At 52.4% G+C, this 14,993-nt stretch overlaps 2 protein-coding genes across 2 annotated transcripts; both read left to right on the forward strand.

Annotated features, from left to right (window-relative positions):
* Positions 1-3,269: 3,269 nt before the first annotated feature.
* Positions 3,270-4,613, forward strand: GLOTRDRAFT_80252 (DFP-domain-containing protein; the record flags this gene model as incomplete). Its single annotated transcript, XM_007871097.1, has 6 exons — positions 3,270-3,422; positions 3,485-3,519; positions 3,579-3,607; positions 3,658-4,064; positions 4,117-4,236; positions 4,293-4,613. 6 exons carry the CDS (start codon positions 3,270-3,272, stop codon positions 4,587-4,589), a joined length of 1,041 nt encoding a protein of 346 aa, XP_007869288.1. The 3' UTR covers positions 4,590-4,613.
* A 6,698-nt stretch (positions 4,614-11,311) lies between these two features.
* On the forward strand, positions 11,312-12,723 carry GLOTRDRAFT_107691 (Pkinase-domain-containing protein; the record flags this gene model as incomplete). Its single annotated transcript, XM_007871098.1, has 3 exons — positions 11,312-11,560; positions 11,591-12,220; positions 12,661-12,723. 3 exons carry the CDS (start codon positions 11,312-11,314, stop codon positions 12,721-12,723), a joined length of 942 nt encoding a protein of 313 aa, XP_007869289.1.
* Between the last annotated feature and the right edge of the window lie 2,270 nt (positions 12,724-14,993).

Raw genomic sequence — 14,993 nt, forward strand, 5'->3', positions numbered from 1 at the left:
CTGGCTTGACTTGGTGACAGGCCCGAGCCAGCTCAAGCCAGGCCAAAGCCCGGGGCTCCGAGCCAAGCCAGGCCCTGCACATCACTAATCCAGTATCAGCCACTGAAGGTTGTTTTATAGAGCCTGCTGCAGCTGTAGTTAATGTCTGGTGCTCAATTTATCTACCTCACAAGCATTAACAATACACCATTGATGGATTGACAGTGTTTCTGGAGCTTAGCAATAGATCCGAAACCCCTCCCGCCATGCATCTTGGCCGTTGTGCATTGCCCGGAGGACTGTGGGATAATTTCGGGAGACTCCGAGATCCATTTTAGACACCCAATAAACTCTATACCATACCTGCAAACTATCTTGCGGATTTTAGTACTGGATTATTCGGGTAATCACAAAAGAGCGCGCAGGGAATAAAAGAGCGCGGGTCAGGAAAGCGCGGAGCTGCGGGAAAAGCGCGCTGAGTCGAAAAGCGCGCCGAATAATTATTGTGCAAACGGAACGTCATAATGATGGGCCAGTCTATGGACAGCTGGACGCCACACAAACTAAGTTCCCTCACACACTTATCCGAGCAGCGCGATGATATGAAAACTCCGAGCATGCTCTGCCCCGCCCGGGGGCCTCGGATATGACTCAAGAGGGTCAGTGGCATGCAACATCGGTGAAGATTCGTATTGCCGCCCTTCATAGTGCTAAGCAGAATATTTACTTCGGAACAATGTGATGCAGGGTCTGGCCGGCTTCCTGAAAGATATCATCTCATATGTGATCATCATGCTAGTCATCAGTATCATGCTAGTCATCAGTGGAACATCAGTTCCCGAACACTGCTTGGTTTATTTGTGAGGGTTCTCGGGCTGATAGAGTTCTGTGAAGAATGGTATAAGGTCTGCGCGAGTAGCGGGTTATGCCCTTTCTCAATGGCTCTGCTACTAGACAGCACCTATGGTGCTGCATACATTGGAATTACCATCTCCCTTGTGTACGATAAGCTTTTCAACTTCCCAACTTTTATGCTAAATGTCATTTCAGGCTGTATGGTGTAACTGCTGCACAGACAATTGAGTATTACAGGCGATATCCTAAAGATGGCCCTTTCCAGAAGGGACTAGTGAGTCCTTTGTCCATGTATATCTTACTGTTCAATAATCCCTCATGCTTTGGAACTGAGTAGGTTAGCTGTGTCTGGTTGGTGAGTCCCACATGATATTCATACTTTGGCTTTAGCTCAATCCATACAGCTGGACACATTGTATGAAGTGTTTGTTATCCATGCTCTATGGCACTATCTGGTGGAGGGCAAAGGCAATAAACTGCCACTCTTGAGTGCTAACTGGTAAGCCAACCTTAGATCTAAAACTACTGCATGGTCTAACAACTAGTTCAGGAGCCTCATTGTAAGCAGGCTTGTAGTGTGCATAGGGACTTGTACTAAGTTGACTTTCCTGACCATTGTTAGTCCCAAGTAGTGGCAGGGGTAGCTACCTTTTGTCTATGTGATGACTGATGCTCTGAACAGACTGTTTTCTCAGGAGATTGTCATTGTTATAGTTGAATGGTCAGTACCAGCTTTAAGAGTCTCATAATTTCATTGGCTCACTGAAATCATGGACACAGCTTCTTTATATATAGAATTACAAGGTGTAAGTTTACTCCATGGCCATACCAACGCAACATCCTGAACAGTACTATTATCCACAGTTGGTGGCATAAAGTGGCTCTCAATCTTAGTGGGTCTCTTAAGATGACAGCAATTTAAACAACACTCAGACAGCCAATAGTTCCTTCCTTCTCTTGCTAATTTTGGTCAGTGCTGCTAGGAAGTCAGGATTACACATAACTAACTTGGCTTGCTGCAGGAGTTGGCCTGGGTGGGTCCAATATCAATATTAGTCTCCAGCTATATTGACATTACTCTGCCACAGCCTATGCTGCCAAGTGGTATGTGCTTACCTTTAGCATGCAATGATACCTAGAGTAACTCCTTGACCTGCTCAGCTATCGCCTACCACAATTCACTTATGCAACCCATGACAAGGTGAGTAAGGTCATCAGTCACCACTTCTCACTCCCTCTCATATTTCATCTAGTGGTTGATATGTTTGGGTGGTGGTCTGAGGGCCGTAATTGCCTTGGCTATAGCTGTTATCATGTGTTGCCAGCTGCATAAGAGAGGAGAGGTGGGGCTCCCAACTACAAGGTGTTTGGCACTTCCAAAGGTCTTAGCTGTGATTGATGGGGACTACTTGCCAGAGACCTTGTTGGTAGGCTTGTGACTTATGCAGTGAGCACAGGGATTTTGACAAGGTGTGTGTTACATGGTTTATATTTCCATATGGATTTTCTTGAAAGCACTATTCCTAGCTTGTTCTCCTGTGCATATGTTTTTGTGGTCTGTCCTCCATTCCTAGCATCATCCAAGTGATCATTCCACTGAAGAGACATCCATAGTATGTGGCAGCACCAGAGGAAATGTACTATATTGCTTTGTATGCCATTGATGTAAAAAGTATGGTATGGCTTTGTTATCATTACGTCCTGACGCACCTGATCATTATATCTCCTCAGTGTATGTGAACTCTATGATGGCTGTGTAGGTCCAGAAGTTCATGTAACCTAGCCATTTTACTCACGATGTCTACAACTAGTTTAAATGGTCGTCAGGATCTTCGCAAGATCGCCGGAGCACACCCTAATGTCTGGAACAGTGAATAGTCAGTATGGAGCAACTCTGCATTTGCATTGTCGCACCTCCACTTGGAATCCGACAGTTTGTGTTAAGCATGTTGGTAATGCAGCCTGTCTGCTACGATGCTTCTTGAATTTGATTATCCATCCGGAACGGCTTTGACGTACCTGCATAGGCTGAAGTGAGAGGAGCGTGCAGGATACCATGACACCCTAAGTCTGAAGCGAACGAAGCAAGTTCACCTAATTCAGCCTTGGACAAAAGGCGATATCTCTCGCAATCATGCATAGGACAATGTACCTCAGGCTAGTCAATGAGCTTGGATGGGACTTCAACTCGGGAACATCCCAGCACTGAGTCAACGTTGTTCCCAATCCGAAGCGCGATTATATATGTCACATACTGCAGATGACCGTGTCTGAAGATCTGATATCCCGCCCCAGGGCATCGTGGAATCGAAAAATTCAATATTCAAGCATAGAGCGAAAGTTCGAGGATATCAGACGGAATTGGCTTGTCTCTCACGGCTACCATCTCCCATACCGTTGCCATACCGTATCGCACTTCGACGCCGATCGAGACTATGCAGACGGACCCACAAGGATCTGCGTCGTTCTCTGCTGAATCTTATTTCGCGACGCAGCCTGCACCAGCATCTTTAGATAATGACCGGCAACGGGTCCGCGCTTTCGTGCGCAGGCAGTCGGAGCAGGGGAATAAGGTGGTCCTGGTGACGGTGAGCGCGCCCTGACGGACGCCATTGGTATTATTATTGCTTAGCTCAGTTCTGGTGGATAGAGTGGAGGAACGACGGTCCCGCTAGAGCGCAATATGTGAGCTCATCGCACGCATGATCGCGAGGCTCGCATATGACGGCTTGTGCGCATTTCAGGGTACGGTTCTTGGACAACTTCAGTGCAGGTGCGCCGTTACGACGATGAGAGAGTGATCTTGTCTGAGCTATTGCCCAGGCACTCGAGGAGCTACCTCTGCGGAGTACTTTCTGAAGGCGGGCTACGCTGTCATATTCATGCACCGCCAATTCAGCTTGCAACCGTTTAGCAGACACTACTCGCACTCCACCAACCCCTTCCTTGACTTCCTCGAGATCGAGCACAAGCCTGCACCGAATGAATCCTTATCCACCACGCCCGAAATCACTGTAACGCCGGAGAAGAGAGAGGACCTGCTTTCAGTGCTGACGGCTTACAAGAAAGTACACCGTGATGGGACAATGCTAACTCTATCCTTCGTGACGGTGAACGACTACTTGTGGCTTCTGAGGGGTGTCAGTGAAGAACTGTCTGAAATGGGAAGGGATGCGATGTACTATCTTGCTGCAGCGGTCAGCGATTTCTTTCTGCCGAGACAGAAGATGGTGAGGGCGCAGTCCATTGATCGGGAATCCTTGCTTGACTCCGTCATTATAGTCCGAACATAAGATCCAATCCGGGAAAGGCAGCCTTCATATTGAGATGGATCAAGTGCCCAAGATATTGAAACCCATGGTTGACGAATGGACCAGGGAAGGATTTATCGTCTCGTTCAAGGTTCGCACGGCTTGGATACTTGAGCCTTGGTCCTTTGGACTTACGAAGCACATCAGCTGGAAACCGATCCTCAACTGCTGCTGCCGAAGTGCCGTCAAGCCCTGGAACGATACGGTCATCAGGTAGTGATCGGCAATGATCTGAACCGTAGGAAATTCGAGGTTGTCTTTGTCTCTCGCATTGCCCCAAAGAAGGATCCGGCGCATCCTGCGGCCACCAATATAGACGACGATACATTCACAGAGTCGTGGTTGCGCTTGAGCGAGAAGGATACGCATACCCGAGAGATCGAAGAAGACATAGTGAACGAGCTAGTGAGACGGCATCGAACGTGGATGAACAACGGTCGGTAGCTCAAGTAGTATACCTAATAAAGTGGCGTATGTTTCTGTGACTCGAGCCGGATGCCTGTCGCATGCGTATACCTGCTAGACGCACTCGAGCAGCGCTATCGTTGCGGTCCATTCATCTTTGATTGTTCCTCTTGTGCGCACCAGCCAGTCGCGCGGGACATTCACTGGGACGACTACTAACATATCGATTTTTGAGAACCCGCTATCTGAAAGCACCTTTTCCTCAGAGGTCGGCCTATGTCTGGAATATAATCAGAATAAGAAGGCATCCATTATGGTCGTTGGATCTATATGACCCTCAAGTCGTGAATACCGAGTCCCAGTCATGATGCATGATGTGGCATGATGTGGCACGGTGTGGCACTTGCATCTGGTAGCGTGCGAATCGAAGTCTCCCGAAGTGCACATGGTTCCCACACGGGCTGTCGTCGTCTTTCCTCGCGATCGTCAGTCTCAGTCTGCAGCCAGTCTCCAGGAGGTCTTCGCCAACGTCGAGCTAGGCAGCGCCGAACGCTCAGCCCCCCTGCGTACGCGTAATTCTGCGCTTTTTCCGGTCGTCTAATATGACATGAGCTCTTCATCTAGGGACCGTCGTATGCAGCGCTCGATCAAACGTGCCCGACGGCGTCGACTTCGAGCATCCGTATGTTGACATGGGGCCTTGCACTAGCGTCGGCCAGCCTTTCAGCCACCGCTCGCCCAAGCGTTGGCTTATGTCTGCCGAGATGGTCGTCCCGTATCTGGTCCCTTAAGAAGAACTCGTCTAGCGCATCTTTCACGTTATCGGACAAAACGCCAGCCAGGAAAATGGTCGAAGAACACCCGTATCCACAGACCTCTCCAGATACCTCCCTTTTTGAGGAGGCTACTCCGGAATATCGTGTAAATCGGTTCGCGGTGTCACAGACTCCAGGCGACGTAGACTACGCGCAACAGTTTCCTTGCTATCCACTGTATCGCGCCATGGTTGAGCGCAGATACGTGGATGGTGATCGGGTCCGCTTGGACTTGCTGAAGATGGGTGTGACTATCAGGCCGGACACTATCTATGCCTATCCCGCTTTGCACGCTCTCAAGTTCGCATCCGAGCCTCATCGCTTTGAAGCCTTTTCTACATGGCTATCCCTCCTACCCGAACGTTCGTATGTCGTCCCGGAGGAGACTTTGGACCCGCTCCGGTCAATAGTAAATATACTGGCGCGAAATCTGGACCGGGCAGGCCCTTTGTCCCCCCCGGATTTGCGCCCCGCCATGTATTTCGCCGTCGTATGCGTCTCGAAAGGATACAACCTCGGCTTTGCAGGAACATGCCTTTGGAGAATCATGCGGTTAGCCGATTCTGAAACTGCTGTTGCTTTTCTGCAGGATCTCGTCGCGGCGTACAAGAAAAACACCACACAAATAGATCCCGGCCGGATTGCAGATTGGTATACACGTTCTATCAGAATTCAATGTATCGCAGGGCGGTACGACGCGTGTTTCAAACTCCTGAAGATTGCTCTTCAACAAAGGATCCCAGTTCCCATCAGTGAAACGCTGTCTTACATCTTAGGCAGGCTGAAGGCGAGGGGTCAGATGGACGTCCTCGCTGATGTTGCACCCAACATGTTCAAGCCTGAATACGCGTCGTCGTTTAGCACCGCGCAATCGAAGAAGCTCGCCCTGGCTGATACCCCATTAACCCCAGATATCGGTATCGTCAAACAACTGCGCGAGCTCCGTATAGCTTTGGGATCATCCACGCCTCCTAGGGCCACAGCCATAGCTAGCTTTCTCCTGGCGTACAGATCTCTCGGCAGAAGTCGCGCTTGTATCCTACTTCACGGCAAAGCCATGCGACACAAAGCCACCATCCGTGGGTGGGTGATGGCTGAAATGATCTACCACTTGGAGATGGGTAACCCTCTTGGGGCTCTGGTGCGGTATAATCGCGTTTTCAATCCGACAATCATCGCGAGGGAGAAGATAGAGAGTGTTATAAAGGAGTACGCGCCCGCCGAACGTCGGTTCTTGAGAACCCAAGAGCCTCAGGACAAACTGGATCCCAGCCCTGCCGACACCGTATATGCATGGACTGCCTTGCTACGCCTGTGTCGACGGAAGGAGGAAAGGGAGGATCTGTATGCTTTTATGTTAAGTAACGCCGAAGCCACAATGCGACAAACACCGGAGTCCATGACAGACGTCCTTCAGGTTGAGGATGAATCTCCTGATACGTCGTCCCCGGAGACCCCTAATCTGCCACTGTCGCGACTGGAGCGTCCAGTGCCTGCTACCGCCGGCCCCGGCTTGATTCTACACCCCTTTTACTTCGTTCCCTTCATAAAGGAGTTTGGGTATTACGCAGGACCCGACCGAGCTTACAGGGTGTTCAACGATATGGCAGAGTTCGGGCTTCGAGCGGACAGCTACTGCGCCTCTGCCGTGATTGAGGTTTACGCGAGATATGGGCGATTAACCAAAGTCATTGAAATGCTTGATAGGTGGGAACGCCAGGGCGTTGTGACCAGAGCGGCGGTGAGGACAGACGTGTCGTACCCTCTGGCCGAGGCACCTAGTCTCGCGGTGTACACGGCCATCATGCAGGGATTGGTGAGCTACCGCGCCACACGGGGCGCCCTCCTAATCAGGGAGCGACTCGTAGAGAAGTTTAACTATGTCTACGGCACCAACCCTCATACCGATCGCGTGTTCGATGTGCACGACAAGCTAATGCTCCGATGGCAGAAACGTGTAAGTTATTCGATCAATTGTCTAGTCACAGCTGACGACCATGTCTAGCTTCGGAAGAGGCAAGAGCCTGAGCTAAGTCAGGCGCAGCAGTTGGGCTCATCACGGACTATACATCCGTCCACCGTCCAACTCTCGTGAAATACCGACAAGACTGGCTCGACTATGCTACCATCTTTATCTGCATGCAGCCAGGATGTTGAGCGCAAAACGATTCCGCTAGGCCCCCTTGCACCACCGGGCGACGCCCAAATACTGCTTTTCTAGCCTGTTCGACGAGGCTGCTGGGGGTTGCACGACCGCTGGCAGCCAAGTCTCATGCTGCCATCATGCTAAAGAACAGATGTGTTCGGTATAGCAACAATTATGTTGACACGGACATTCCAGTTGCAATGTTCGACTTGAAAGTATAAGGTATATGGAAAAATTAATGCTACTGTACAGTCCAACCTGTCTGTTCATAGATAGAGTAAGTCAGGGGTAGTGCGTACGACGCAGATATGCATCCAAAGGCTGGAAGAAGAAATATGGGTGGAATGAATGAAAGTGAAAATGGGTCAGGCAGGCGAGCACATTACAAACTGAAATCAATGACTGCAAACCGTCCGTTCATTAAGCTCGAATATTAGTATACGCCGGAGGTAACTCGACTGTCTCCGGCTCATCCGGCGCGATGTCGGGCTGCGGCGGCGGGCCAGCATCCTCATGCTGCACGATATTGACAGGCTTCAGCTCCGGCGGTCGTGGCGATTTTCGAGTCCCACGCGAGCTGGCACCCGCCGTGTGCGGCGCCAGAGTACTCGTCGCGCCCAGCGACGTGGTCGACGCTCTCCTACTCCCGGCGCCCAACGCTGACGCAGCGCCGTGCTCTTGAGCACCTACTGACGAGGCTTCGGTGGGATCAGGGAGTACAAAGGGCTCAGGGCGGTAGTACGCCTGTTGCGTCTCGGGTGCGTTAGGGTCGTTAGGGTCTTCGTGGAGGAGATCGACTTGGCGCTTGTTGTGGAAGCGGCGACGGCGGAAGAAGAAGAGGCCGAGCAGAGCGAGTACGATGAGACCGACAACCCCTCCGATCACACCACCTATGAGAAAGAGGTGAGCAGGCAACCTCTATACACGAACGTAGGGTTATACGTACCGACTATGGCTCCCACATTGGTGCTTCCGGGGTGCGAGGGGTGTGAGCTTGGCAAGACCCAGGCAAAGTGCAAGACTTACTGGCTTCCACTACCATTACCATCGCCACTGCTCCCTCCTCCGCTGGTACCCGCACCACTCGTACTTGTGGGATAACTCCCGCCAGCTGGTGAACCCGGCGTCGACGAGGGCGAGTTGTTGTTTAAGCAAGAGCCATCGTTGTTCGAGCCCGATTGAACTGTGAGGGGGACACTCCCGCCGACGCCGAACCCGCGGTTATCACCACACGTCAGGAGCACCTGCGTACCGCCCCGAATAGACGGTGTCCAACTAAACCCAGCGCCCGTGCCTACTACATTCGTGATTGGCCCCTCGGGGATGGCGAACGACTCGCCACCAGGGATCACACCGAAAAAGTATGGGGTCCTACGCGTCATGTAAATCAGCCGTGGAGGTCTGCGTCGGCGAGGCAACGTACCCTTGAGGATCTCCTTGATCCCACCATAACCGCGTAGCTTGACACTGCACTAACTGATTTGGCGGGTCGATCTTGAACGTGAAATCGGGGCTGACGTTGGTGCTTGCGTCGTAGCAACTGGCATCGTCGCTCTGGAGAACGGTCGCCGCCACACTGGTACCACCGCTACCAAACCCCGTGCTGTCGCTCATCTGCCCGCAAGATCAGTCCGCGCTCAAGGACAGGTGCAAAGCGGCATACCACCGCCACGAACTGCGAGTTCGTGGGATACTTGAGTTGCAAAGAGGTCGACGTGTCCGTAAAATTCTGCTGGATGATCCTGCGTGCTTCGACATTATTGGGGAGGGGAGACGCTCCGAAAGGAATGATGAGGAGAGAGTAAGGGGGTGAGCCCGACCCGGTAATCCGAACGTCGAGGTTCTGGCATTGCCTCGGCGTACTCGTGATGTTGAAGGAATAGGAGGCGACCGCTGCGGGGTATAGGAGAGCGCATGTCACCGCCAACAGGGGGGAGACGAACATGCTCAGCGTCAAGACGGAAAACAGTGCTCCACCGGCAGGTCGATGCAGGGATGCATGAACGAGTGAGAGACGAGAACTATGACACAGCTGATGCGCTAGGCAATTTGCGATGTGATGTGACTGTCACTTGTTTCACAGCGGCGGAGTCCGGCACTTTCGCTGCTGGTTTCTCGATGGAGAACACTTGCGCATAAGCCTTGATATAAGGTTACAAAGATGCAGATGCGACATAGGCCTGAGCAGCGAAAAATGTGATCTTCCAGTGTCCTCCCTCCGAGCTATTGGACGGACACTCACGAAGATCTTGGATTTCAAGAAAGGAAATCGGAGCCCACGCGTGATTACCCCAGACGTAACCCGGAGAACGCGAGTTCCTGTGAGTTCATACGAAGCACAACACCCAAGGCACGTCGCACGATCTTGGTTCGATGAGGAGAAGGTTTGGGGAGCTCAACGGAATCCCATGAGAGGTATATCGAGTGCTGGGCATGTTCGCGGGAGAAGACTGAAATAGCAGACAAGTCCGCAGCAAGCCCGGAATTATTGGGAATCGCATACCTGTGGACGGAGCTACGACGGATAACCACAATACTGGCACGTCAGCTTGAAATTGTTGTGGCAAGCGGGCTATTAGCCATCAAAAGGACGTTGAGCCCCTGCGAACATTAGTACCTGAGTAACTGCTGGTGTAAATGTTTCTGTGTCTGCCAAAGGTATTTATTCTGCGGTTAGAAAGCCAGGAATTCTCGTCCTGTGTGATAGTTGTATCCACAACGGTGCAAAAAGGTGAGAGCATGCGATACTGGCAACCACGAATTAACATAGCCCATAGTTGCGAGACTGAGCAGGGCGTACAAGCTCACTTTCCGGCGGGCATCCAACGATATCGGAGTCCCGGTATGTAATCCTCATACGATGCGTCATCATAGAAGTTAGAGTTTGAGGCCCGGTAAGTCATCCGTCTGTGGCATAGCGCTATCTCACTTACTCACATTGATAGCTCATTTATCTGGCGATGTGTCCCAGCTTCTCGAGTCACCATTGGACGAGGGTATCTAAGCTGGCGTGTTCACAGCATCAGGTTACCGTTCTGGACACAAAACCTCGACCCCGGGCCTGTCTGTGGAGGCCTTGAGCGGTCCTCGGATGTATGCGCCATGCATTGGAAATTATCACTCAGGCCAAACCCGCTCCTCACCTCATTGTATGCGCCCTCTTTCAGCTGCATGCGCATCTCGCGTCGAGTTACCGATGAATCCGGTCGGCACCTGCATCTCCCCTGATTGCATGACGTGCGTTCTCTTACGATTCGAGAGGTATATGCGCGCATTGCCTCGTAGGCAAAGGATTCGTTCTTTTTTCGCAGGAGCATGCCGCATCTGCTACTTCACCGACCTATGACCCCCCGACAGCCCCCGTAACTCCCTGCCAGCCCAGACGGGCGGGCCGCTGCTGCGGGCATCAGCTTCGTAGACTTATCTGGCAATCTACACTGCCACGCACCGCATAACGCCCGGAGGCTTTCGCGTCTCGGAGACGACGCCCACAAGGACCTACAACGCGCATCAAGCGGGGTTTTCACTTTATGCACTGTCGGGCTCGACGACGGGGGGCGACTGAGAGGTGATGGTCGGCGCTGAGCGGTGACTGTCGGCGTCCAGTGGCAAGCCGGGAGATGCCGATGTTTGTTTGGTCCTCGATCCGGCCCCAATAAAATACGGTTCAAGCAGGGGTATCCTTTCACCTTCGTCCTGGTTGACGACGACGACGACGAACACGACGGATATCCTATACCACACTTCTAATCTTCATTCTATACCATCATTACACCTATTTCTCCTACTCTCTTTTAATAATGTCTGCGCCGAACAGCCCGCCTCGCGCACCCCCCATCAAGTATTCAGCGCCCCTCGGGACCCGCTGGCAGAAGGAGAAGGCCGCAGCTGGACACAATGCTTTTGATTTGCCGGACGACCCGAAGTACGTTGGCCCCTGGGTTATCGGCGAGTGCGTAGGGAAGGGCGCCAGCGGGCGCGTCAAGATCGCTAAACATCGCCGTACGGGCCAGCTTGCTGCAGTGAAGATTCTGCCGCTCCAGCCTATAGTCAACTCTCGCGCCTCCCTTGCGACTCAGCAAGCCAAGTCGGAGAAGCAGCGGCTCGGAATCGACAGGGAGATTACTATGATGAAACTCATGAACCACCCGAATATCATGCGCATATACGATGTCTACGAAGGCGACAAGGAGCTGTATCTTATCTTGGAATACGTTGAAGGAGGAGAACTGTTCGATTACCTTGTCAACCATGGTAAACTGCGCACCCTTCAGGCTCTGGCGTACTTCAAGCAGATTGTCTATGGTCTCAACTACGCTCACACCTTTGCGATCATTCACCGGGACCTCAAGCCAGAGAATATCCTCATCCAGTCGTTCAACCCTCCTCTCATCAAGATAGCTGACTGGGGTATGGCTGCTTTCGCTCCTCCCGATCGACAACTGGATACTAGTTGCGGTAGCCCTCATTATGCGAGCCCTGAGATCGTCAATGGATCGAAATACGAAGGTACTGCGACCGATATCTGGAGCTGCGGCGTGATCTTGTTTGCTCTGGTGACTGGTCGGCTTCCTTTCGACGATAAGAACGTCCGGACGCTACTCAGCAAAGTCAAAGTGGGAAAATACGAGGTACCCGCCTACGTCGACCCCCAAGCGAAAGACCTTATAACCCGTATGCTGGTTGTGGACGTCGCTAAGCGTATCACCGTAAGGTTTCGTGTTTGTATCCCATGGCTTCTCCCGCTAAACGTCTTGCCGCAGATGCCCGAAATCCTGGCGCATCCTTGGTTACAGAATGACACTCCTGGTATCACCTATCTGCCTGCACCTTCTCTGGCGGAACTTGCTCAACCATTGCTGTCACCCGCCCACGTCGACCGGGAACTCTTGGAATCTTTGCGCGTCATCTGGGGCAAAGGTGCGGATGTTCAAGTTATCAAAACCGATCTCCTCAGCCCGCCTGGTTACGGTTCGTTGGCTAAAGCCTTCTATTTCTTGCTTCAACGGCACCGCGAGTGCGCTCTCCAGGAGCGTGGAATTCTCATGGACATACAAAACGAACAGGGGAAGCAAGAGAAAGCCGTTATGAAGCCCTATACGGTTCCTTCTCCCAAACCAAAGGCGTCCCTTACCTTGGATATCGACAGCATCATCCATCCTCAACGTCTCCGACCTGTTCGCATGGCGACTGCTCCGCCTGTGGCATATGAACAAAAGAATGTCGCTTTAAATCTGAATGTCTCAGCGGCTCCTCGTTATAAGCCTAACTCGCCGGTCGGCCCAAGACCTAGACCTACTTCTTCTCCCCTGGGCTCTCGCACTCACTCCAGTCACTCAGCAATACCTGTGCCGGTTCCTGGGATTATACGACCTCACATAGAAGCACCTGCTATGGCCCGAAATTCGACCGCTCCGGCCGCTGCTCCTGCCTATGCTGAACCTGACGTCTTCACGTCTAGTCCGATCAGTATGCCGGCTCGTCGGTATGCTCCCGCATCTGTTCCGCACGTGTACCACGATTTCCCTCTCATGTCTGCCCCGGCTGGTGGCCGCGGAACACCTCAGTCTCCGTCAGGATTCGTGCATGCCCCGATTCCCCAGTATCCTGAGACTGGTGGGTCTATGCCAGTGCTTGCTGCTAATCGGGTGACTGCTGCCGAGATGGAGAGCCACCTGTATTATCCCGTCTCGGACGCCAACGTCTTGGCACCACGCGAGAACACAGCGCCCGCGCATCCTCCGGTGTATCAGCCAGAGTACGAGTGCAGTCAGCAGTACTCCACGCCGGGACACGCCCATGGTCACCCGTACGCCAGGACTCAGCCGTACCTTTCCGAGTACTCCGGTCGGAGTCAAAGTCAGGACTGGGTGGTATCTTCGCCCGACGGGAACGGGTATCGAGAGGATCTGGCGTACAGCGAGAACAAGGAGAACCGTGGCGGCAACGTTAATCCCATGCAAAGCTCAGGAGGGCTTGGTTTCGGGAAGGTGAACGCCGGCGATGTCAAGAACCATGGCTCCGGGCATGTTGCCTTCTCCGCCGAGGTCGGGAGAGAGCGTAGGGAGCGTCGTCAACGCCGTGAGTGTATCGTTCTCATTGCTGAGAGTTGCTGAATCCTTACCTATCGCGCATCGTAGCTCCTCCTCTTGATTTCCAGGCGCCACCTATGTCGCGACGGTCGACGTTCTCCTCGTCTACTAAGGCGTCACCGTTGATGTCACCTCACTCGGGCTCACCTGTAGTGGGCGAATTCAAGGGTTGGTTCTCCAATCTCTTCAGCTGGAAGCAAAGTTATATTCTGTATTCTGTGAACGACCTGTTCACCGCGCAGCGAGAGACTATTCGGATACTCGAGCAAGCAGGCGTGTTCGTTATGATGGAGGACTCGGAGGGCGTCGGTATCCTCAAGTGTCGCATGGACGATATCACCGATTCTATGGGCATCGTGTTACAGAAGTCCGTCCGGTTCAGAGTCGAGTTCTCGGGTATCCCTGCCAGCGGCGTGCTCTCGGCCCACCAGCAGCGCTTGCCGCCTTCGCAGGTGCCCGTGTCTTCATCGAGAATGAGCTCGCATGCTAGCTCGATGCTGGCCAAGAACAGTCTGAAGAATCTCGCGGGTATGGGGTATGCGTGCGCGCTTGTGCTGATCCAGGAGAAGGGCGCGGTGTCGACGTTCAGGCTAATTTACAAGCGGTTGAGGGAGGAGTGGAGGCTGGACGGTATCCATTCGCCTATGCTCGGCGGGGGTTCGGCCCTTATGGACGGGGTGCAGAGGGTGATGGCTTGAATGGTTGGCCCGGGGTGGGCTTGTTGCATTCCTCTATCCCCATAGACTATATACTATACCCACATAGATTCTGTGTGAACACGCTACCATATTTTATGATACAGTGTACGGTAATAAAGGAAGGCTAGCTTTTGCAGCTAATTGTACGTATGAGACTCAGATGTTGGCGGCTCTGTTACGGTAATAAAGGAAGGCTAGCTTTTGCAGCTAATTGTACGTATGAGACTCAGATGTTGGCGGCTCTGTTACTTCAGAGTCAGACGCAGTATTGCATTGGTATTGCATGCATGCATGCCATCAGCAAATTGTCCCGCGGCTGGTAGTGGCTGGCGCATATTCCAGTTATTTTAGCACGTCTACAATTGCATTACCAGCCGAATACCAGACTTGTATTTATGATAAGCGAAGCGCCTGCTGAGATACACTTAGCTAACCTATCTCTACCGTGCCCAGTCATCGTCGGACAAACGTCGGATTTTGCAGAGATCCACGTAATTCGGCTTACTAGGACTATGTCTTACCTCGATTGCGTCCGAGCGTCGCCCCTTGGAGCATGCTCATGCCCTCCGTCATCGTCATCGGCATATTCAACATTGGCCGCCATGCTATTCTCGTGTACATCATTACAAAGAGCGGCTTGTCTCTGCGTCGCGCCTGCAATACTGTCTCACTCTCGCCACTCAGCATAAACC

Source organism: Gloeophyllum trabeum (genome assembly GCF_000344685.1).
Source record: "Gloeophyllum trabeum ATCC 11539 unplaced genomic scaffold GLOTRscaffold_00013, whole genome shotgun sequence".
NCBI classification, from domain to species: domain Eukaryota; kingdom Fungi; phylum Basidiomycota; class Agaricomycetes; order Gloeophyllales; family Gloeophyllaceae; genus Gloeophyllum; species Gloeophyllum trabeum.